A 26,100-nucleotide genomic window follows, 5' to 3' on the forward strand; every position below is an offset into this window, starting at 1 on the left:
TGCTATTTACTGTTTGTGAAATAGGGCAGCATCAGAGCACCACATTTTGAATGGTTAATTATTTCCATCGATGCAATATAGCAGGGACAGGAGCAACCTACATGTTCCTCCACTATAACATGTGAAGGATTGTCTCACAACATCCCAGGAAGAATGTCATCCACATAGAAACATGGTCCACACTAACACACATGCCCCACTATGAATAATCAGCAGATTCCCCAGAGAAGCTGTAAATCAGAATGAAAAAAATTATAAATTGTGAATAGGGGAGTGGAGATTGTGTGTGGAAGCTTGGCCATTTATCATAATTTAAAGATAAAATAGTACTTTCTATCACTATGGACTTAGCAGTATGTCTGGCACAATAATATATTATTCATATAAAAGTAGTCTGAAGGAGGGGGTGTTGTTTGCATTTCTGGTGTGCTTCCAAGCAAACAATACTAATCACTGTTGCTGGAGCCCATGATCTGTCCTGTGACTCTGGGAGGAGGGTGAACAGCAGCTTTCTGTATAATTACAGGAGCTTTGCAGTACACAATCACCTTCAGACTGAGCTGAGTATTGCAGCAACAGGACCAACCACCTCTCATCATGAAACTATTTGTTGTCCTCGTTTTTCTGGCGCTTAGCTGCAGCCTTGGTGAGGTTTGTTACCTTCTATACATGGGGTTGATTATCAGAGACATTTTCATAGAGTTGGAAAGGAAGTTTACATTCTTTTTTAAGTCGAGTAAACGGAGAACCTTAGCACTGCCAACCAGTATGATGCATGTGCAAAATATAGGCACAATGTAAATGAATATACAAAGCAATGTGGAATTTGTTCTGGAGGTCTGATTGTGTACATTTACCTAACAATGCATTTACATCAAACTTATTTGGGACAATGAGCAATAAAATGAAGCTGAACAATGACAGCGCTCTACATCCACATTAAAGCACATTCTTATGAATTGTGTCAATCCACTAAACTATTTCTTGAGGTGAGAAAAAAAAAGAAGAATCAATAACAAATAATATTTTAAACTTTGGCGGAAAACTGCAAAAAGGCAAATGGCAGCTGGAAAATGTATTCCCGGAGCAAGTAAATAGTTGCTAATATCTAGGGCTTTCTTTTCCTTGAAGAAAGGGTATTTTTTATCTACATCAAGCCTTGCCCTTTCTCCAATGCTGTAGGTAATGGCAAGTACATTTCCTACCACTTTGACATATGGTGTGGCAGCTCTTCATGGGAAAATGGGAGGTTGATTTGAATTTGCACAGTGCTGATGAAACAAGGGCATATTCACATGAAAATGTCAGAGCACAGAGCTAGGTCAAATTTCGCAGCGCCGCGCTCTGACATTTTGAAAACTCTGGGATCTGCCTTATTCACAATAATACATTGCATCACTGTGTTTCCCCAAGCAATGGTGCAAAAAAAGGTGTCCAGTACCCGCACAGACACCCTGCAGGAATGATTGTTTATGTGCAAGAAGGGACACCTTGCTGCACATAAACAATGGCAATTTGCACCTTCTATGAGTGCTGCAGAATGCAGCACGTATGGAAAGAGCAAAAACCAAGGACAAATTCATAATTTCTCCTTTTTGCACCATTCTAACACCTGGTATTCATTATAGTTTGTTTTTGGCACTGCCTCAGTCTTGTTAATGCGGTGCAGCATCAAAAAGCAATGGGTGTTGTGGTGGAACACCCCCAGCAACACCTTTTGCATGCCCCTTTGCAGCAAAGAACTCCGGCGAAAATGGGCAAATTTACACAGTGCCGTTAAGCCACGCAAAGTGACTTGGTGCCACCTTATAAATATTTTAAAATGGAGCTGCACCACCAGAGAGTCAAAAAAGTGATGGTCGGGTGACGACGAGGGCCTGTAATTATACCCCACAGATTGCTGTTTTACCTGCTAGACTGCATATCACCGAGCAGATGAGTCTGGAGTTTAGTTTTTAGAGACAACTTTACTTTTTTCTGGCAGAATGTGTGACATATTGTGCGAAAATAAGAAAAACCCCAGCATCAATTTTGAAGGGAATATTATGGAAAATGTTGGAGAAGGTTAAGAATCCATGTAGTACATATGTGGATAAAGTTGTAAAAATATGACAGTTTGAGGAGATCTGGAAAAAACTGCCTCTATTCTAAATAGCATATTCAGCAATGAATGGTGAGGTTAAAAATTAAGTTTTGCAACTTCTATGTGCGCTGCATTAAGTAGCACACACAGAGGTTTCAAAATGCCTTTTCAGATTGTTTATATGCAGGAAGGGAAACAATCATTCCCCTCAACGGAGGAACCCTTGCACTTTGGTGCAAGGGTGCCTGTGTTGATGCTAGGCAGCTAAATTAGCGCCAGCACAGGGGGTGGAGCCCTGCATTTCAGAAGTGGCAGAATGTGGGTAATGAAAAACAATGTTATCCCCGTGCACTCAAACTAGTCTTAAAGTTCAGAGAATCGTGTTGGCGCAACCTATGTCACACGGAGTCCGCCCGTGTCTTTAAATATGAAGGATATTGTGGGGAGTGTCACCTTCCCACTAAGCAAGTGCGCACTGTATTCAATGAAACACTGAGGTTTCTTCACGTATTTCAATTTATTGATTTTGAAAGCATATTCTCAATTCATTAAACTTCATCATTTCATGAGTCAACCAAATGTTGCATACATAATCATCTTCTTCTGAAGCAATTCATTCCTTGTTTTCAAGGTTAAACATCCACCCAATGCATTTCGGGTCAATCAAATCTGACCCTTCTTCAGGGGTCTATAAAGAATGAAACAGGACCATTAGGTTCACTGCACATCTTAATAAATGATACATTATAAACATATATCTATAGAAAAACATTTGTAAGTGAACACAAATCTAGACATGCACAACTAACAAAACAGTAATACAACTTACACATTCAAATGATACATTACACAAGCTAGTCAATATGATATGGTGTCAACATTAGACTGACTGAAAAATTTACGCGCTGTACCGTGTGCAGGAACGAACATGCTAATACATGACATTCATTAAGCGATCACAGGATTCTAACTGAAACGCCTACATATTACAGATGTCAAACGTAACAGAGGTTAAGAGCTGAATACTTCTGGATCAGAAAATTGAACTGTTCCCATCCTATTGGGTTAAATGATCGTATTGAGTACTTGTGTTTTCTATAATATTTTCTATTGACACCGCATTGGCTGAAGGAATCCTCTGGGCCCTATAGTACCAGTATTTTTTATTTTTCTTTTTTTCTTTTTTTTTTTTTCTTTTATTGATGTATTCTGATTGATATCATTTTGTTCTCATTTAATTTGATAATTTTTGTTTTTGCGCATAAGGTTCCATGTGCGTTTTTTAAGTTTGTATATTTATTAGTATAAAACATTTGGTGCTCTGTGCATTATATTAGGTAATTGCAGATTGGTTCATTTGCACGCTAGCTTTATTTCATCAAACATCGCAAAGTTCAAATTTGAACTTTATTAGTCAGGTTGTGTTCACATCAACACGTTCTGTGTTGTGTAACTGCCGCCTCCCCAATCACGTGGGACGGACGTCTTGGAGTGATGTAGTATGATTGGTTTTTAACGCTAATACATCATCGCACTTAGTTTATTACTGCGAAGCCATATTTACCCTTATCATGTGGTGTCGAGCACAACGCATTATGATTGGTCCAATGTGTCTATCACGTGACAACTAGCGTTTAAGCTTTAAATCATCATTGAATTGGTGCGTAAATGGAATTTTTCAGGCAGAGGGTGGATTAATGGTAGCAGAGACCCGCTGGTCCGGAGTAAGTTGCTCTGTATAAATGTTTCTTTAGACTCTCGTAGTAGGATGCAATTTTATGCGTTTAAAGTGTTGTGAACCGAGGCTGCATTTATGTAGTTTTCTTGAATGTAGATCTCTGCCACTAGATATTTAGGCTTCAGAGTGTTTGTATGCAGTGTATGTTTTACTGGATCAGACCACAAATTACTGGCAGACTTTTAGTATTCTAACCTAAAATTTGTTTTTAGTGGGCATAAGAACAAGATCATTTCGCTCAAGCATTTTACTTTTGGTATGTGTAATAATTGTAATCAATTGTAATGATTTTAATTGATTGTACAATAAACACTTTATTCGATCCCAATGTTCTTGAGGCTTTTCAATCCTTTCTTAAAAGAATTGCACCACAATCCAAACCACATAATGTAATGAAATTATTACTTTGGATACCTTAAAGATGTTACCCCACCAGTGTGTTCTGTCTGACTTTGGCAGTAGCACTCCACAGTGCATTAAATGAGAGGGCTACTAACCCATACACCCACACTGACATGTTGGGACACCAACCCAGCATAATCCCTTACATTCTATAGACTTTAATGCACATGCTGTACTTATCCACCAAGTCTCAGTGTATAAGATGCACACTATTCTGCAATAATGCATTGCTTTGAAGCAACACCAACATAATGCAGAGTTAAAGGGGATACTAAAACATATGTCACTACATTCTGAGTACAGTACCTCTTGCGTCAAAGGGAAACAAACCAACTGTGGTGTTGGTTGGGGATAACAGCCATTGAGCTCTAAATACACTAAACCACCACATTGCATTGCATCACATCTAAATCGAATGAGACAGCAAACAGCATCGTCCCCAGGGTGAAATAATCCTACAGATTGCATGCATCCTTTTAGCACTTACTCTTCACATCGGAGTGCACTGTATACCAGAAATACTAACCAATAGTTGGAAAGGGGAGACTCGCCCCTTTCCAATGGTACCCTTCCCTAGTTGATTGCTGGTTGGGGATCGCTCCAGGGAGGTGACTCCCAAGCAGGGATCCACCTACTAGCCACCAGGGAGGGGGGAGTCACTCCCACCCATAACATTTTGCCTGACAGCCTTTCTGCCCCCCTGGGGGATAGAAAGCACCCAAGATACCAGGGATTTGTTTATAGGCCAGGGGTGGGGGGTGCCCAAAATGGGCATTCCAATACCCTCACCCTACCCACCAAAGAAGGCATAAGACCTTTTGCCCCCCCAGGAGGCAGATGGGACAATAGCCCATGATATACTTACCGAGGGGGGCGAAAGCCAACTAGGCACCAGGGATTTTTTTCCCAAAGTTCGGGTGGGGGCTGCCCAGAGTAGGCATGTCGGGGCAGTAGCCCCTGATCTGCCCCCTGGGAAGGCAGAATGCTCACAATGCACCAGGGATTTTTTTATATGTACTTAAGAATGGGGGCTACCCAGAATTGGCATGCCAATGCACACACCCCCCAAAAATGCTACAGTATTTCTGCTCCCCCAGGAGGCTGATTGAGCAATAGCCCCTTATCTTGCCCCTCGGGCAGAAATCCCCCTAGGCACCAGGGATTTAATTCTCTCAAAGTTCGGGGTAGGGGCTGCCCAGAATGGGCATGCCAATGCCCCCATCCCTCCAAAAATGCCACATTCTTTCTGTCCCCTCAGGAGGCAGATGGGGGCAGTAGCACCTGATCTCCCCCTGGGTGGGGTAGAAAGACCACTAGGCACCAGGGATTTATTTTACTTTTTTTATACATAGGGGTGGGGGCTGCCCAAAATAGGCATGCCAATGCCCCACCCCCAAATATCACCATAGTCTTGCTGCCCCCCTGGGAGAAAGATGGGGGAATAGCTCCTTATCTGCCACCTCGGGGAGGGGGGCAAAAAGTCCACTAGGCACCAGGGGTACATTTTTTCAAAATTCAGGGGCAGGGGCTGCCCAGAATGGGTATGTCAATACTCCCACCCCCCAAAAAAGATGCCACAGTATCTTACTCCCCCTAGGAGGAAGATGGGGGCAGTAGCCCCTGATCTGCCCCTGGGGGGCAGAGAGCCCACTAGTCACCAGCGATTATGCTGGGTATTTTATACATAGGGGTGGGGGCTGCCCAGAATGGGCATCCCAATGTACCCACCCACCCAAGAAAATAGCCACAGTCTTCCTTCCCCCATATTGGGGAATAGCCCCCGATTTCTCCCCTCCCCAGGGTGGCAGGAAGCCCACTAGGCACAAACTTTTTTTGTGAATGTGTCTACCTGTGGATTTTGGGTCCTAGCACATCTGGCACCCAAGGAAACCTAGCAAACTTATACATTTTGCAAACGTATACACCCAGGGGAATCCAAGATGGGGTGGCTTGTCTGGCTCTCACCAGGTTCTGTTACCCATAATCCCTTGCAAACCTCAAACTTTGTCAAACAAAAATGTTTTCCTCATAATTCTGTAATGGAAAGTTCTGGCATCTGCGTGGATCCACAAAATTCCAGCACACCGTGTTTCCCAAAGTCTTTTGCTAAAAATGATACCTCACTTGTGTTGGTAGGCCTAGTGCCCGCAACAGGAAATGGCCCAAAACGCAACATTGACACACCACATTTTTAAAGTTAAAACTAACCCTTTCTTAGCAAAGTGCCTAGCTGTAGATATTGAACACTAGCTCTGCCACCACCTAGGGAAACCTAGTAAACCTATACATTTTTAAAAACTAAACACCCAGGGGAATACAGGATGGGATGCCTTGTTTGGCGCTCACCAGGTTCCCTTAACCAGATTACCTTGCAAGCCTCAAACTTTGTAAAAAAAAACACATTTTCCAGACATTTCTGTGGTGGAAAGTTTTGGAATCTGCGTGGATCCACAAAATTCCACCCACCCCACATTCTCCAAAGTCTTCAGAGATAAACGGTACCTCACTTTTGTGAGTAGGCCCATGACAGGAAACAGCCCAAAATGTGACGTGGACACACCACATTTTCACAGTGAAAACTGACCCATTTTTTGCTATCTGGCTATCTGTAGATTTTGAATCATGGCTCTGCCGGGACATAGGGAAACTTAGCAAACATATACATTTTTTAAAACTAGACATCCAGGGGAATCTAGGATGGGGTGACTTCAGGCTCCCACCAGGTTCTGTTACCCCGAGTCCCTTGCATACCTCAAAGTTTGTAAAATAACAAACATTTTCATCACATTTCTGTGGTATTTTTCAAATAGGCACTTTGAAATAAAAGGTCAGTTTTCAATGTGAAAATGTGGTGTGTCCACAATGCGTTTTGGGTTGTTTCCTTTCGCGGGCACTAGGCCTACCCATGCAAGTGAGGTACCAATTTTCTCATAAGGCTTTTGGAAATGAATACGGGGTGGGTAGAATTTTGTGGATGTTCACAATTCCAGAACTTTCCACCACAGAAATATGAGAAAAATGTGGGTTTTTATTACAAGGTTTGAGGTTTGCAAGGGATTTAGGGTAACAGAACATAAACTAGTGCTGTAGCTTAGGAAGGGGATGATGAATCCAATTGATGCCGGCAATTAAGTATGATTATGTTCCTTTCGAAAAAAAAAATACTTGCAAATATATTGAGCATGAGCGGGGCATTGGCAAGCAGAAGAAGTTCCTTGCCCTGCCTTGATTGAAATTGAATTAGTGTTGCTTTCATAACATCAGCCTTGCAAGTGTGTGATCAATTAGTGGTGTAAATTTAACATAGTCACACCTCAATATTATTAAACAAAAAAGTCTTAAGGACCTTGCGAAAATCCATATAGGAAGGAGAAAGTCTAATGTGGAGAGGGAGGGAGTTCCAGAAAGTGGGCGCGGGCACCGCAAATTTCTGGCCTCCAGATCTCTGTTTCTTAAAACGAGGGATGACTAGTAGAGATTTGGCGGTTGAACGTAGGACTCTGGAAGGGCAGTAGTTGGTAATGGCAGAATTTATGAAGGCAGGGGCCGTGCCCGACCGGGCTTGGAAGGTAAGGCAACCGAGCTTGAACAGGGCTCGTTGCTTGATAGGGAGCCAGTGAAGAGTAATAAGAAGAGGTGACGAATGATGAAATTTGGGTAAACCATGTACCAGACAAGCTGCCTGGTTCTGTACCATCTGAAGGCGTTGAAGTGCGTAGCCGGGAGCACCATTATAAATGATGTTCCCGTAATCAATCTTGGATAAAACCATAGCCATTACAATTAGTTTGAGTGCAGAGGGAGTGAAGAACCGAGAAACTTTCCTAATGGTGCGCAAAGTGAAAAAACAAGAAGAGACAACCGAGCTAATATGAGAGTGAAGAGTCAAATGATGATTAAGTGTGATGCCAAGAGTCTTAACAGATTGGGAGGGCGTTGGAGGGGAGCCGAGGGAAGAAGGCCAAAAGGAGGGAGACCAGGGGTTGCTACTGCCACCTGTCAAAATCAACTCCGTTTTATCCGGGTTAAGTTTAAGATGGTTCACATTCATCCATTCCCGGATAAACAGCATGACAGACTGGAAGGCAGAGACGGCTAATGAGGGAGAAGAGAAATTAAAAATGAGTTGCAGGTCATCAGCATAGTTATAGACTGTGACCTCCATTTGTTGTAGTGCAAAAATGAGAGGAAAGATATAAAGATTAAATAATAAAGGGGAAAGAGAGGAGCCCTGAGGGACACTGCATTGAACCCTGCGAGGGGGGGCAGAAAATTCTCCCAGATGAACGGCCTGGGTATGATCGGCCAGGAATGAGCCTATCCAGGTCAGTGCTTGTCCTCCTATGCCCGCCGCCTCGACACGGGACAAGAGGATGGAATGGTCTACCGTGTCAAAGGCGGCGGATAGGTCCAGGAGGACCAGAGCCTGAGGGGTGCTAGTATCAAGGCCCTCCCTGAGTTGAAATAACCACCTTCTCCGTATAATGGCCAGGCAAAGGAGGCATGCTATGCAACACAACTTTAACCCCTTCAGTGCCCATGACGAGCTGGACTCGTCATGGGCTGCGGTGGCGCTGTGCCCATGACGAGTCCAGCTCGTCATGAACTCCGCCCGCTAATGGAAGGCGCGGCACTGGGCGGGGAAAGGGGCGGGCATGCAAGGGGTTAATGTAAAAATGCAAACACAAAAATCAACAGGGCTAAACAAGGTTTGCCAATTACACAACAACAACACATCACATACACACACACATCAAACAAAGGCATTTATTTAACACCCCCCCCAAAAAAAAACACATTTGGCAATTAAATCCAATGCCATCCATGGCCTAAATGATGTTTAAATTCAACAAACACCACAGAGACAGTTGTTTTATGCACCCATGAGTAGCTCTGGGCCTACTGGCTATTCACTATAAACTGATGAAAAGTACAAAAAATTGTGGTTGCAACTTGTATTGCTCCAATCAAACAAACAACACCAATTCTTCAACTTACTTGTATAATCTCAAATACAAAAGTCCTCAAATACAATGATATATTATGCAGCAGACACAAAGATTGATCCTTCCAGCTCTAAATCCAAATGAAAAGTGAACAGGACAAGGAGGAAGCTGGAGACTCTGGGGCACTTCCTTCACCTTAAAAACATACATATAAAAAGATAAAAGGACTCCTTGCTTTAAAAAGTACAGCTAAATGTCATTCTGAGGAGTTTATTTTCATCCAAATCATCATTTTCTAGAAGGTTTTATGCTGCTCGAGAGATATTCTTCTCCAGATTGCAAGTTCTGCATGTTTAGCATCGTGAGCTTCTTCGAACATCCGCCGGATGGCGCGTCCGAATAATGTGTTCACGATCACACACTCTGGTGGGATCGCTCAGCCGTCTACCAAAATCTTGTGGCACACGCGAATGGATAGGTAATCTCATCGGCGAACACAGGGATCCCAGTAAGTCACTAACGGGCGCGTGAAAAAGCATTCTACCTATACAAGTCAGGTACTATTTTTCTCAGAAGACTTTGGGGAAAGAGGCGTGTGTGGAGTTCTGTGGAACCACACAGATTTCAGTACTTTCCACCACATAAATGGAAGGGAAATGTGTTTTTTTTGTTTTACAAAGTTTGAGGTTTGCAAGGAATTCTGAGTAAAAGAACCTGGAGCGAGCCAGACAGGTCACCCCATCTTGGATTACTCTGGGTGTCTAGTTTAAAAAAATTTATAGGTTTGCTATGTTTCCCTAGGTGCCAAAAGAGCTAGGGTTCAAAATCTACATATAGGCATTTTGCAAAAAAAGGGTCTGTTTTCACTGTGAAAATGTGGTGTGTCCAGGTTGCGTTTTGGGCCGTTTCCTGTCGCGGGCACTAGCCCTACCCACACAAGTGAGGTAATATTTTTCTCGGAAGACTTTTGGGAATACGGGGTGTGTGGAATATTGTGGATCCACGCTGATTCCATAACCTTTCACAACAAAAATGTGAGGAAAATGTGTTTCATTTTGCAAAGTTTGATGTTTGCAAGTCATTCTGAGTAACAGAACCTGGTGAGAGCCAGAAGAGTCACCCCATCCTGGATTCCCCTAGGTGTCTAGCTTTAAAAAATGTATAGGTTTGCTAGGTTTCCCTAGCTGCTGGTAGAGCTAGGGTTAAAAATCTACAGCTAGGTACTTTGCAAAAAAAAAAGGTCAGTTTTCAATGTGAAAATGTGTTGTGTCCACATTGAATTGTGGGCCGTTTCCTGCTGTGGGCACTAGGCCTAACCACACAAGTGAGGTACCATTTATCTCAGAAGACTTTGGAAAATGTTTTGTGGGTGCAATTTTGTGGATCCATGCAGATTACAGAACATTTCACCACAGAAATGTGAGGAAAATGAGTTTTTTCTACAAAGTTTGAGGTTTGCAAGGGATTCTGGGTAACAGAACCGTGTGCAATCCAGACAAGTCACCCCATCCTGTATTACCCAGGGTGTCTAGTTTTAAAAAATGTATATGTTTGCTGGGTTCCCCTAGGTGCCGGCAGAGCTAGGGTACACAATCTACAGCTAGGCACTTTGCAAAAAAATGGTCAGTTTTCACTGTGAAAATGTGCTGTGTCCACATTGCATTTTGGGCCATTTCCTGCCGCGGGCACTAGGCCTACCTTCTCAAGTGAGGTACTATTTTTCCCAGAAGACTTAGGGGAATGCAGGGTGGTTGGAATTTTGTGGATCCAGATTTCAGAACTATCCACCACAGAAATGTGAGAAAAATGGCTTTTTATTTTTTACACCGTTTGAGGTTTGCAAGGGATTCTGGGTAACAGAACCTTGTGCAATCTAGACAAGTCACCCCATCCTGTATTCCCCTGGGTATCTAGTTTTCAAAAATGTATATGTTTGGTGGGTTTCCCTAGGTGCTGGCAGAGCTAGGGTTCAAAATCTACAGCTAGGCACTTTGCAAAAAAATGGTCAGTTTTCAATGTGAAAATGTAGTGTGACCACATTGTGTTGTGGGCCGTTTCCTGTCACGGGCTGTATGCCTAACAACACAAATGAGGTACCATTTTTCTCAGAAGAACTTTGCGGAATGCAGGGTGGGTGGAATTTTGTGGATCCACACAGATCCTAGAACTTTCCACCACAGACATTTCAGAAAAATTAGTTTTTTTTTTACAAAGTTTGAGGTTTGCAAGGGATTCTGGGTAACAGAACCTGGTGGGAGCCAGACAAGTCACCCCATCCTGGATTTCCGTGGGTGTCTAGTTTTGCAAAATGTATAGGTTTGCTATGTTTCTCTAGGTGCCGGCAGAGATAGGGTTCAAAATTTAGAGCTAGGCACTTTGCAAAAGAATTGTCAGTTTTCACTGTGTCCATGTTGTGTTTTGGGCCATTTCTTGTCTCGGGCACTAGGCCTACCCACACAAGCGAGGAACCATTTTTCTCAGATGGCTGTGGGGAATGCGGGGTGTGTGTAGTTTTGTTGATCCGTGCTGTTAGAAGGTGGTTCTGACCATCTGAGCCGCCCTGATTTTTTGCTTTTTGAACACCTGTTTGTTGACCTTTTAGTGTGGGAGAGCCTCATAAGCTAGGACTCACCCACGTTGAACTCATGATGAAAGGGACTGCATGTGTGTTTTACTGGTGTCCCCCTGGTACGAGTAGGCCACTGTGCTGCAGCCAGAGTAAGGGGTACTGGGCTGATTACATGCAGACGCATGTACATGCGTGTGCACAAGTGTAAGGGCTGCTCAGGGGAGATTCCTGGCATGCATACCCCAGGAACAGCTACAAATTGAATGGGGTGGTAGGACTTATGCAGAATTGGTTGGTGACATGGAATGGGCTTTCTAAAATAGGAAGAAACATTTGCGGTAAAGTCAGTGTACTTTACTTTTTTTATTCCATTATTCTCTTATGAGGATGGGGAGCACATGGGCTAGTTTTACTTTCCTAGGGCCTACAAATTCCAGAACCGCACCAAAGTCCACTATAACCTATATGAGAAGAAGTATTTTGCAGAGTCCATAGTCATATTTGTACTGCTTTTGGGTCATACAGAAATGTCATATTTCTCTGTGTCAGCTGATAACCAGGTCCTGGCTGGGGCTGACTCTGCCAGGCTGAATTAATGACCTTCCTCTCCAAGCTGTAGCCTCAGAGGTCCAGCCCTGCACAGCAAGCATTCCAAGGGCGAAGGCCTCCACTCCAAGAAGAGAAGATGGGTGGAGCTACAGGTTCATCCTTTAGCAGCTGTTACCTGGTGCCAGGAAAAACCAAGCTGCTCTGGAGAGAAGGCATCGAGGGGGGAAGGGGCTCTCAGAAACCATGTGGCATGAGAACCCTGGACAACCCATTTTGAGCAAACCCAGAGGCCTGGGCAGGAAGGAGGGAGCAGGGGTAGAGAAGTGATGTGTTGCTGTGTGATAGGGCAAACAGAGACTTCCTGCCAGCCCCCTCCCCAATTCTTTAAAAGAGTTTGCACAGGACGAGGAGATCTCACAGGAGGAGGGGGAGCGCCATCACGCATCCCTCTTCAGAGGAGAAGACAAAGCCAAGGAGTGCTGTTATGCCCCCAGTGAAGATTGTCCAGGGGCCCAGGATCCCAAATCCGGGCCCCGAAGAAGGAGAAGATCAGTTGGGGAGCGTTGTCGTGCTCCCCGTGAAAATGGCCCCAGCCGGGATGCTAGGAGCCCACCGTGGCCCCTGAGGACTCCGGAGTGAGGGGAGCGCTGTCGCGCCCCCTCGAAGATGTTTGGGGGTCCGGGACACCATCTCCAGGCCCCAAATGCAGAAGGAGGAGGGGGAGTGCCGCTGAACTCCTCCTCAGTAGCGGGAACACGGGGGGAGTGCTGTCGCACTCCCTCGGAGACCCCCTGGAGCGGGGAAGCAGCCTTGTGTCTGCCGCCGGAGCACGCAGAGCAGAAGACGGGTGCCGGGTCCCATGGCATCATGCAAGGGTGCTGGCCAGTCGAGGAGTCAGCGGGAGCCACCGGGGGTGGGCTCCCCGAGTGGCTCTCTATCGAGCCTGCCGTGAGGGTCCCAGGTGGGACCAGGCCCCCAAAAACTAGCGGAGCAGCCGGGGTTGGCTCCCCGAGCTGCCATCGCTCCCCTGGGGATCTGGCCCCCGGACCCTCCAACGAGGCAGTACACTGCCTGAGGGCTACATCGTGGCTCTCCCCAAAGCAGTGGGAGAGTCACTGCTATAATATGCAGGGCTAAACAGAAGCGCCCCATTATGCCTTGCAGGCCTGGACTGGCCTGCAGGGAAAAGCGGCTTTTTCTTGGCTGGTGGTGGCCCCAGGAGAATGTGGTCACTGCAAGATGAGTGCCAAGGTGCAGGGGGAGCTGCAGGAGCAACACAGTCTCCCCAGCACAAAAATGGAACATCCCTCCCACTAAGTCTCTGGGGACTTACAAAGAAAAATCCCTCAAAGGGCTCAGCCAGGCGTCATCAGTATCCCCATGGCTGGAACTTTTATTCTGCAGCTGTGGGTGCCTTAGGGACTGCCTCAAGGCATAAAAGCTGAGTTTGGGATGTCTGGAGAAGGGCATCCCTGGAGGTGAAGAGGTGTAATTGCACGACAAATGCATTTAACCATGGTATTTCTTTTTAGGGGGACTGAAAGGCACTTGTGTAGTACCTGAATAAGGTGATTTCATAAGCAAGTGGGGTTATGTTGCCAGACATTCCTGGTAGGGTGTCTGGATGTTTATGATTAATCCTGTGATTCAACTTTGATGCCTTTTAGAGGCTTTAATTGCAATGCATTACAATGGTTACCAGCTAGGATAAGTATCTCATTTAAAGTGTTGCCCAAACATGTATTCTTGCTACTGCATTAGGGGAGGAACAACCCAGACTGTTAGCTAGTAAGAGGTTGAGATGCATACTGTATGGTCAGTATACAATGCTCAGTCAGGGTTATGTGTCCCCAGGGCCGGATCACCTATTTTTAATGCTTGTTGAGATGATGGGGTGGGTAGCCACTGGGATGGTGCCAGTTGGCAAGGCCCTCGCCCCAGGTTGTGTCAATCCACGGCATTAGGGGGCAAGATGATGTGTATACATGGGAGTGGTGGTATTAGACTCCACCCCCCCTTAGTAGGGATAGAGATGTTATCCAATGTCACAAAGTAATTCCAACAGCTTATGTATATTTGTAAATTGGTGCATAGTATTAAGTAGTGTGTGTGTTTAATAAATGTACTGTTACATTTATAAAGCAAAGTACAGACTGGACAATCAAAGTACAGACTGGACAATCAATTATTGAGTGTTATTTCTGTGCACCTGTAATGGCGATTACTAGCCCACACCACCTCCCTTGAGTTAGCCTTAGACTGCTCTGCAATGCTACCCTCTGAGAGTCAGGCGCTACACTAGGGCGTTTGGTTCCCAGTGAAGGTTAAATGTGACATGTTATTTGTGCAGGCCTCACAGATACTGCCTCGTTTTACAACACAAACAGATTCCAGAACTTTCGACAACAAAAATGTGAGGAAAATGTGTGTTTTTTCACAAAGTTTGAGGTTTGCCATGGGATTCTGGGTAACAGAACCTGGTGGGAGCCAGACAAGTCACCCCATCATGGATTTCCCTGGGTGTCTAGTTAAAAAAAAAATGTATAGGTTTGCTAGGTTTACCTAGGTGGCGGCAAAGCTAGGGTTCAAAATCTGCAGATAGGCACTTTACAAAAAAAGGGTCAGTTTTCTTTGTGAAAATGTGGTATGTCCACATTGTGTTTTGTGTCATTTCCTGTAACGGGCACTAGGTCTACCAACACCAGTGAAGTCCCATTTTTCTTGGAAGACTTTGGGGAATGCGGGTGTGTGGAATTTTTGTGATCTACTCAGATTCCAGAACTTTCCAGGCTGGTTTAAAAAATGAATAGGTTTGCAAGGTTTCCCAAGGTGTTGGCAGAGCTAGGGTTCAAAATCTACAGCTAGACACTTTGCAAAAAAAGTTCAGTTTTCAACGTGAAAATGTAATATGTCCACGTTGCATTGTGGGCCTTTTCCTGTTGCGGGCACTATGCCTAAACACACAGGTGAGGTACCATTTTTCTCAGAAGACTTTGGGGAATGTGGGGTGGGTGGAATTTTGTAGATTCACGCAGATTCCAGAACTTTCCACCACAGAAATGTGAGGTAATGTGTTGTTTTTTTTACAACATATGAGGTTTGCAAGGGATTCTGGGTAACAGAACCTGGTGAGAGCCAAATAAGTCACCCCATCCTGTATTCCACTGGGTGTCTAGCTTTCAAAAATGTATAGGTTTGCTAGGTTTCCCTAGGTGCTGGCAGAGCTAGGGTTCAAAATCTAGAGAAAGGCCATTTCCTGTCACGGGCACTATGCCTAACCCACACAAGTGATGTACCACTTTTCTCTGTAGACTTTGGGAAATGCAGGGTCTGTGGAATTTTGTAGATCCACGCAGATTCCAGGAGTTTCAACAACAGAAATGTGGAACAAATGTTTTTTTTTTTCAAAGTTTGAGGTTTGCAAGGGATTCTGAGTAACAAAACCTGGTCAAAGCCAGACAACTCACCCCATTCTGTATTCCCCTGCATGTCTAGTTTTTAAAAATGTATAGGTTTGCTGGGTTTCCCTAGGTGCTGACAGAGCTAGGGTTCATAATCTACAGCTAGGCACTTTTCAAAAAAGGGTCAGTTTTCAATCTTAAAATGTGGTGTGTCCACATTGCGTTTTGGGCTGTTTCCTGTCGCGGGCACTAGGCCTACCCGTGCAAGTGAGGTTCCATATTTCTCAGAAGACTTTGGGGGATGAATGGGGGGTGGGTAGAGTTTTGTGAATCCAAGCAGATTACAGAACTTCTACCACAGAAATGTGAGGTTTTTTTTTCTGACAAAGTTGGAGGTTTGCAAGGGATTCTGGGTAACTGAACCTGGTGGGAGCCAGAAAGGTCACCCCTTTCTGGATTCCCCTGGATGTCTAGTTTTTAAAAATGTACAGTTTTGCTAGGTTTCCCTATGTACTGGCAGAGCTAGGGTTCAAAGTCTACAGCTATGCACTTTGCAAAAGAAGTGTCTGTTTACACAGTGAAAATGTGGTTTGTTCAAGTTGCGTCTTGGGCCATTTCCTGCCATGGGCACTAGCCCTACCACCGAACCTAGTGAGAACCAGACAAGTCACCCCATCCTGGATTACCCTGGGTGTCTAGTTTTCAAAAATATATAGGTTTGCTAGGTTTCACTAGGTGACAGCAGAGCTAGGGTTAAAAATCTACAGCTAGGCACTTTGCAAAAAAATGGTCAGTTTACACTGTAATAATGTGGTTTGTTCACGTTGCATTTTGGGCCATTTCCTGTCACAGGCACTAGGCCTACCTCCACAAGTGAGGTACCATTTTTCTCGGAAGATATTAAGGAATGCAGGTTGGGTGGCATTTTGTGTATCCATGCAGATTACAGAAGTTTCCACCACAGAAATTTGAGGAAAATGTTTTTTGTTTGACCAAGTTTGAGGTTTGCAATGGATTCTGGGTAAGAAAATCTGGTGAGAGGAATACAAGTCACCCCATCCGATATTCCCCCTGGTGTCTAGTTTCCAAAAATGTATAGGTTTGCTCGGTTTCCCTAGATGCTGGCAGGGCTAGGGTTCAAAATCTACAGCTAGGCACTTTGCAAAAAAAGGGTCCGCATTCACTGTGAACATGTGGTGCGCCTATGTTGTGTTTTGGGCCATTTGCTGTTGTGGGCACTAGGCCTACCCACACAAGTGAGGTACCATTTTACTCTGAAGACTTTGAGGAATGCAGGGAGGGTGGAATGTTGTAGCTCCACACTGATTACTGAATTTTCCACTACAGGCATTTGAGGAAAATGTGTTATTTTCCAAAGATAGAGGTTTGCAAGGGATTCTTGGTAACAGAACCTGGGGAGAGCCAGACAAGTCACCCCATCCTGGATTTCCCTGGGTGTCTAGTTTTCAAAAAGTATAGTTCTGCTAGGTTTCACTGGGTGCTAGTATAGCAAGGGTTCAAAATCTACAGCTAGGCACTTTGAAAAAAGGGTCCTTTTTCACTGTGAAAATGTTGTGTGCCCAAGTTATGTTTTGGGCAGTTTCCTGTTGCGGGCACTAGGCCTACCCATACAAGTGAGGTTCCAGTTTTCTCCGACGACTGTGGGGAATTCGAGTGGGTAGAATTTTGTAGATCCACACAGATTCTGTAAGGAAAATGTTTTTTTTTTATTTTAAAAAGATTGAGGTGTGCAAGGGTTTCTTGGTAACTCAACCTGGTGAGAGCCAGACAAGTCAATCAGTCCTAGATTCCCCTGGGTGTTTAGGTTTTAACAATGTATAGGTTTTCTAGGTTTCCGTGGGTGCCGGCAGAACTAGGGTTGAAAATCTATAACAAGTCACTTAGCAAATAAGGGTCCGTTTTCACTGTGAAAATGTTGTATGACCACTTTGTGGGCCGTTTCCTGTTATGGGCACTAGGTCTACCCATGCAAGTGAGGAACCATTTATCTCGGAAGACTTTGGGGAATGCGGGTTGGTTGGTATTTGTGGATCTACGCAGCTTCCGGAACTTTTGACCACAGAAATGTGAGGAAAATGTGGTTTTTTGTCAAAGTTTGAGGTTTGCAAGGGATTCTGGGTAACAGAGCCTGGTGCGAGTCAAACATGTCACCCCATCCTATGTTCCCAAGGGTGTTTAGTTTTAAAAAATGTACAGGTTTGCTAGGTTTCCCTAGGTGCTGGCAGAGCGGTTAACAATCTACAGATAGGCACTTTGCAAAAAAGGGTCTGTTTACACTGTGAAAATGTGGTGTGTCCATGTTGCATTTTGGGCCGTTTCCAGTCACGGACATTAGCCCTACCCACATAAGTGAGGTACCATTTTTATTGGAAGACTTTGGGCAATGCGAGGTAGGTAGAATTTCTTGGATCCACGCAGATTCCAGAGCTTTGCAGGACAGAAATGTGAGGAAAATGTAGGTTTTTGACATAGTTTGAGGTTTGCAAGGGATTCTGGATAACAGAACCTAGTGAGAGCCAGACAAGTCCCCCATCCTGAATTTCCCTCGGTGTCTAAATTTAAAACATATATAGGTTTGCTAGGTTACCCTTGGTGCCAGCAGAGCTAGGGTTCAAAATCTACAGCTAGGCACTTTGAAAAAAAAGGGTCAGTTTTCACTGTAAAAATGTGATGTGTCCACATTGCGTTTTTGCCCATCTCCTGTCGTGGGCGCTAGGCCTACCTACATAAGTGAGGTACCATTTTTCTCTGAAGACTTCAGGGAATTCGAGGTGGGGGGAAGTTAGTGGATCCACGCAGATTCCAGAACTTTCCACCACAGAAGTGGGAGGTAAATGTGTTTTTTCTTTACAAAGTTTGAGGTTTGCAAGGGATACTTGGTAACAGAACCTGGTGAGAGCCAGACAAGTCACCCCATCCTATATTCTGCTGGGTGTCTATTTTTCACAAGTGTATAGGTTTGCTAGGTTTCCCTAGGAGACGGCAGAGCTAGGGTTCAAAATCTGCAGCTAGGCACCTTGCAAAATAAGGGTCCGTTTTCATTATGAAAATGTGGTGTGTCCACGTTGCCTTTTGGGCCACTTCCTGTTGAGGGCACTAGGCCTACCCACACAATTGAGGTACCATTTTTCTAAGAAGATGTTGGGGGATTTAGGGCGGGTGTAATTTTGGGGTGCCACACATATTCAGAAAGGTGAGGCAAATGTATTTTTGATGTACAAAGTTTGAGGTTTGCAAGGGATTCTGGGTAACAGAACCTGGTTAGAGCCAGACAAGTCAGCCAATCCTGGATTCTCTTGGGTGACTAGTTTTGTATGTATAGGTTTGCTAGGTTTCTCTAAGTGCAGGCAGAGCTAGGGTTCAAAATCTGCAGGTAGGCACTTTGCAAAAAAGGGTCGGTTGTCACTGAGAAAATTTGGTGTGTCCACGTTGCTTTTTGGGCCATTTCCTGTCGCAGGCACTAGGCCTACCCACATAGGTGAGGTGCCATTTTTTTAGAGGGCTTTTCGAGTTGTGGGGTGGGTGGAGTTTTGTGGATCCGCGCAGATTTCAGAACTTTCAACCACAGAAATGTGAGGAAAATGTTTTTTTTTTACAAATATTGACGTTTGTAAGGGATTCTTGGTAACACAACCTGGTGAGAGCCAGACAAGTCACTCCATCCTGGATTCCCCTATGTGCTTAATTTAAAAAAATGTATAGGTTTGCTATGTTTCCCTGGGTGCAGGCAGAGCTAGGCTTCAAAATCTACATCTGGACACTTTGCAAAAAAGGTCCGATTTAACTGTGAAAATGTAGTGTGTCCACGTTGTGTTTTGGGCCATTTCCTGTTGTGGGCACTAGGCCTACACATGCAAGTGAGGTAACATTTTTCTCAGAAGACATTGGGGAATATATGCACGGTGGGTGGAATTTTTTGGATCCACACAGATTTCAGAACTTACCACCACAGAAATGTGAGGAAAATGTTTTGTTTTTTTACGAAGTTTGAGGTTTGCAAGCAATTCTGGTTCACAGAACCTGGTGTGAGTCAGACAAGTCACCCCATGCTATATTGCCATGGGTGGTTAGTTTTAAAAGAAGTATGTGTTTGATATGTTTTCCTAGGTGCCAGCAGAGCTAGGGTTCAAAATCTACAGCTAGGCACTTTGAAAAAAAAGGATCAGTTTTCACTGCAAAAATGTGGTGTGTCCATGTTGCGTTTTGGGCCGTTTACTGTCATGGGCACTAGGCCTACCTACACAAGTGAGATACCATTTTTCTCAGAAGATGTTGAGGAATACGAGGTGGGTGGAAGTTTGTGGATACATGCATATTCCAGAACTTTCCACCACAGAAATGTGAGGAAAATATGTTTGATTCTGGGATTCTGGGTAACAGAACCTGGTGGTAGCCAGACAAATCACCCCATCCTTGATTTCCCTGGGTGTCTAGTTTAAAAACATGAATAGGTTTGCTAAGTTTCTCTCGGTGCTGGCAGAGCTAGAGTTCAAAATCTGCAGCTAGGTACTTTGCAAAAAAGGGTCCGTTTTCACTGTGAAAATATGGTGTGTCCACGTTGCATTTTGGTCCATGTAAAAATTGTTGGTTTTCTGCCAAAAGTCTGCTTGTCCGTGAAAGCTGGGAAGATGGTGATTTCAGCACCCCAACTCCTCTGTTGATACCATTTGCAGAGAAAAAAAAGACACTTTAATCTGTAGCCCTTTTGTCCCATTTTTCCAAATAACAACACAAAAATGTAGCTATATTTTAGCTAATTTATGGTTCCCATGCAGAGAAATTAACAAACCCTAGGTACCTTTAAAGTCCCCATAATGATTTAAGAAAAGGACGCAAATTTGGGGTGGATACCTTATGTGGTCAAAAAGTTACAGGGGCTTAAGCGTGAACTAACCCTAATAGCCAAAAAGGCTTAGAACAGGGGGGGAAAGGCCTAGCAGCAAAGTGGTGAAGGGTCAGTTGTCAACACTCTCTGTTATGGTGGGAGAGAGTAACCACAGGTCTATTCTATAGAAGTCCAGACAACTTACTCGATTATGTGTAGCGGGTGAGTGACATTCTGTTGTCAATCCTTTTGGTTGTTTCTCTTGTAGATAATGCATTCAAAGTCTTCAAATTTTGCCAGTTTGGGGAGCCAATAGGATCCACTGGATGCCATCAGCTTCCTCTAGTGATTTAAGATGCAGAACTTGGCTGCAGCAAGACCTGTTGCTAGCTACCGTTTTCCGTTCTATGTTGGTATCTTGCATCCAGGGATGTTGTGAAGAAGAGTCAACCTGGCCGAGAGTGTTAGATGGACTACCCCTGAGTCACAGAGAGTGGACTAAACCACCAACCAGTAGCTGGTAGCATGGGTAGGACCAGAGCATGTGCACCATGTCGCACCCCCGTCCACATTGCCAGCAGTCATTGTGCAGCAACAGGCCCGACCTGTGAAATGGCACCAGGGACCATTACCAATTGTAAAGCTGTGAGAATCAAGAAGCACAACCCAGGCTTTTTAGAGTATGAATTACCTACTGGTCCCTGATAAAAGATAAGCCTGAGCAAAGCACTACGCTACGCTTGGGTAGTTTGCGCTACTTCGCACTACGTGAATTGCACGTAGCACAGTGCAAACACACGTAGCGTAGTGTTGCGTAGTGCAGAGGTCATTTTTTGCTTGCTCACGGTCCTCAACGTCAAGTTGGTGACCGCGAGCAAGCAAAATGACATCCCGGCGAGACTTTTTCCTCATTCGCGATCAGCAACATCAAGTTGGTGATCGTGAACGTGGAAAATAAACCTCCCGCCGAGATTCTCAACGCGGGGAGGTCAGGTTTCTCATTGCGAGTGGTCGCGTATGCTCGCGACCGCTCGCGATGAGAAACTACCAGTCCGCGTTGAGAAAACTGCTGCTCGATAAAAAATCTACTTGAGCCGCAGAAAACTACAGCTTGCACTGTGCAAGATGCCATTTTCAATGATTGCACAGTGCCGGATGCTTGTCTGCACTGCGCAATCATTGAAAACAACATCTTGCACAGTGCAAACAGGGTACTACGCAGTTCACGAAGTGCTACGCGTAGCTCAAGTAGTGCGAAGTGCACTTTGCGTAGCTACGGATAGCGCCCAGGGTTAATAAATGAGCCAAGACATTTCCAGGGTGTATTGTAAGAAGGTAGCATTGATCAGTAAACTATAGAGTCTGAACATTACCCCCATTGGTTGTATCCCAATTGATGAGATAAGTATGAATTGGAGAGATAACTAGTAGGATCAAGTTTGTGCCTAGTATCCCCCAGAGGCTGTGACAAAAGTGGATGTATTGCCAAAGAGCTATGTTTGGGTGGTGATATTCCTAGGAAAGGTTGGTGAATGAGTGGAGCGAGGATCCACAGGTCAGCCTAGACTGAGTGCTGGTATGCTATCCTATCACCAGGATGACCTATTTGATCACCAGGACACTGATGTACACCCTCACATTTTTCTAGAGAGGGGTTGCTGTATGGTTTCATGCATCTACTTTTAGGGATTCTTTTGTCAATTTCCAGTCACGGAACAAATGGACAATGATGGGACTGTTGATTGCCTGAATGTTAACAAATAGGGACAGTCAATGTGGTCTAAGGCTTTCTCTGTGTCCAGGTACAGCCATCATTGGTGTCATAAGGATTGTTCATGCAGGCATAAGAAAGTTTGCTACAGTGCTGCCATGGCGCAGTGATGCTTCAATTCTTGTAAACATGCCCTTTCCTGTATTAGTACTGCTCTGAGTCCCACGGGGCTTGCCTCAACATGGTGCTTGGTGTTCTGGTGGGGGTTGAATTATGCCATGGTGGCAAACCTCAGGAGGGAGTTTTTGATACCCTCAAAGGTGTCTTTCACCTAACTATCCCACCTCCATGTGGTGTTGGCCTTCATAAAGGTGCAAAGTGGTTCAGACAGGGTGGCTGGGTTCAGCATGAATCTCCCACAAAATATGGCCATGCTTTGTAATTCCTTCGGGCTTTGGGGTACTTGAGCATCCTGAATTGTGTCAGTCTTGCAGGGATTCAACTGTATGTCATCCTTTGAGAAGACATAGATGAACAATTCTATCTTGGGTTCAAAGAATAGGCACTTCTGCAGATGCATCAGAATATACTCAGCCAGCCCCATGAGGGTAGAGCGTGGGTGATGATAGTGTTCTTCTAGTGTCGTACAGTATAGGAATGGCACTGTCTATGTTTATGACACCCGGCATTCCATATATTGTTTCCTACATGGTGTTTTGGAATATATCAACTGCCAAGTTGATCCCAAAGTTTAGGCATTTGTACCTGCGCAGTCCCAAACGAGTTGAGAACACCGTAATGAATAGGCTGTCAGTGTCAAGTTCTAGCTAGAGGTACCCGGCATTCAAATCCAGCTTTGAGAACCACTGAGATACACTTAAATTGGATATTATGTCATCATATGGTCAGGTCAGGTGCCATTTCCTTCAGATCGCCTTGCTTGGGAGCCTCATGTCTACTCATAGTCAAATGGTGCTACAATATTTTTTCAATGACTCCTTGCTCCTCAAGCTTTTGGAGTTCCTTCTCCACTAACGGGTGGAGGTGGAAAGGCACCTTTTGGTGCCTGAGTGCAGTTGGCTGCACAGTGTGTACCATGTGCAGGTTGACAGGTGATCTCTTGAGACTTCCTAGCCCTTGGAACAGTTGTGGAAGCTCATTCAGCATCTCCTCCACTTGGGATTCATGTATGTGCCTGGCAAAGAAGACCTTTCCAGGGTCTTCTGCCATTTGGCATCTACAGAGTTTGCCCTTGGTCTCCTCCGTGATGTGGAAACGGACTGGTCTCAGAATGTCCTTCTTCTTGGCAATGCCTTCTATTATCTTGGCCTGTGGAATGGACTTTTGTCCTCCTTATTTAAAATTTTAAAAAAATATTTTTTATTTATCAACAAGAGGGTAACAATAAAGAGAACACAGTATTAAATGCATACAGATATCAAAGAAAATGATTACACACATGAAAAAAAAGAAAAAGAAAAACACCAAACAAGTTCAAATTTCAAAGAAATAGTTTGTGAGACAGAGAGCATAATTAAACCGAGATGAACTCCATATAAGACTGATTATAGATTAGAACAGAGACCCCCAGATTGCATTACATTTGACTACAGAGCGAATGCCTCTTGATTTAGCCAGAGCTGGTTCCATGTCGTGCGTCTATCTTACTAACAACCACCAATCAGTGACAGAAGGATGTTTTGGTGAGATCCAAACACGGGCAATTTTTAGTCTTGCGGAAACCAGTAAAATAGCAAGTAAGCCATTAGATTTGGAGCTCAAATTCCTGCACCCCAAAATAATTTCCATAGTCGTAAGAGGTAAATCCATCCACAACTTCTGAGACAGAACTTGACCAACCTTCTGCCAAAATATTGACAATTCTGGGCACGTTACGAACATGTTTTATGTCAGCCGCATACAGATCACACCTTGGGCATTTTGTCCGATCACTGACTGAGTTGTTAGATGACCACTTAGCAATTCTTTCTGGCGTATAATATAGTAGACAAATCATATGCTGTTGCTGCAGTCGCAAATTAGTAGATTGCACTACCTTATCTATAGTGCTAAGAGCTTGAGAAATAGTAATAGCTGAGACCGGCGTCCCCAGAACCTTGCTCCAACGATCAGCTAATCTCTCACAGTCATCTGATCTATAAATACTTAAACATTTATACACCCTGCTAATCAAAGATTTTACGTTTACTGCATGTAGGCAATCCCAGATGTCAGAACCAGATATATTCGTGAAATTTAAATGCCGTACAAAATAATCCCGGATCTGATAGTACTTAAACAGCATATAATTTGGTCATTTATGCTTTATCTGCAGTTTCTCAAAAGAAACAAAGTCACTGTAGTCATACAAATCCCCTAAACATACAACACCGCAGCTAGCCCAGCATTTGCCCACAGCACCGTGAAACATCTCCGGCAGGCCTGGGTTGTACCAAAGGGGGAACTTATCATGAAAAAACGATGTATTGCACCTAAGCGAAACAGCACGCCAAATGAATATGCTATCCCGTACAGTCTTGAACTTAATCCTTTTAAACTAATTTGGGTAATTAATTCTATAAAGAAACATATTGCTTTCTTCACCCAACATAAACTTGTGACAATAAATGGTGCTAGCAGGATTGATGAGACTACGAAGACGGCAAAAAAAAGCTGACCAAAAATATATTTTAACATCAGGAAACTCAAGACCACCCTGGCTAAAAGGAAGTTTTAACAAACCTATTGCTCATTTCGCTTTTCTGTAACCCCATTTAAAACTGCTTATCGTTCCCTCTAATCGCTTAACAAATAAATTAACAAATAGGGACAGTCAATGTGGTCAAAGGCTTTCTCTGTGTCCAGGTACAGCCATCATTGGTGTCATAAGGATTGTTCATGCAGGCATAAGAAAGTTTGCTACAGTGCTGCCATCGCGCAGTGATGCTTCAATTCTTGTAAACATGCCCTTTCCTGTATTAGTACTGCTCTGAGTCCCACGGGGCTTGCCTCAACATGGTGCTTGGTGTTCTGGTGGGGGTTGAATTATGCCATGGTGGCAAACCTCAGGAGGGAGTTTTTGATACCCTCAAAGGTGTCTTTCACCTAACTATCCCACCTCCATGTGGTGTTGGCCTTCAATAAGGTGCAAAGTGGTTCAGACAGGGTGGCTGGGTTCAGCATGAATCTCCCACAAAATATGGCCATGCTTTGTAATTCCTTCGGGCTTTGGGGTACTTGAGCATCCTGAATTGTGTCAGTCTTGCAGGGATTCAACTGTATGTCATCCTTTGAGAAGACATAGATGAACAATTCTATCTTGGGTTCAAAGAATAGGCACTTCTGCAGATGCATCAGAATATACTCAGCCAGCCCCATGAGGGTAGAGCGTGGGTGATGATAGTGTTCTTCTAGTGTCGTACAGTATAGGAATGGCACTGTCTATGTTTATGACACCCGGCATTCCATATATTGTTTCCTACATGGTGTTTTGGAATATATCAACTGCCAAGTTGATCCCAAAGTTTAGGCATTTGTACCTGCGCAGTCCCAAACGAGTTGAGAACACCGTAATGAATAGGCTGTCAGTGTCAAGTTCTAGCTAGAGGTACCCGGCATTCAAATCCAGCTTTGAGAACCACTGAGAGACACTTAAATTGGATATTATGTCATCATATGGTCAGGTCAGGTGCCATTTCCTTCAGATCGCCTTGCTTGGGAGCCTCATGTCTACTCATAGTCAAATGGTGCTACAATATTTTTTCAATGACTCCTTGCTCCTCAAGCTTTTGGAGTTCCTTCTCCACTAACGGGTGGAGGTGGAAAGGCACCTTTTGGTGCCTGAGTGCAGTTGGC

The 26,100-nt window shown here is 44.3% G+C and overlaps 1 protein-coding gene across 1 annotated transcript in view; it reads left to right on the plus strand.

Annotated features, from left to right (window-relative positions):
• Positions 1 to 541: 541 nt before the first annotated feature.
• The window catches only part of LOC146806221 (glycolipid transfer protein-like), a 613,768-nt gene continuing 588,209 nt past the window's right edge, over positions 542 to 26,100 (plus strand). The window contains exon 1 of the mRNA XM_085623480.1: positions 542 to 646. Within this exon, the coding sequence (XP_085479606.1) occupies positions 598 to 646 (49 nt within the window). The 5' untranslated portion in view covers positions 542 to 597. The remainder of the gene's footprint in view (positions 647 to 26,100) is intronic.

This window comes from Triturus cristatus, chromosome 8, assembly GCF_964204655.1.
Source record: "Triturus cristatus chromosome 8, aTriCri1.1, whole genome shotgun sequence".
NCBI lineage: Eukaryota > Metazoa > Chordata > Amphibia > Caudata > Salamandridae > Triturus > Triturus cristatus.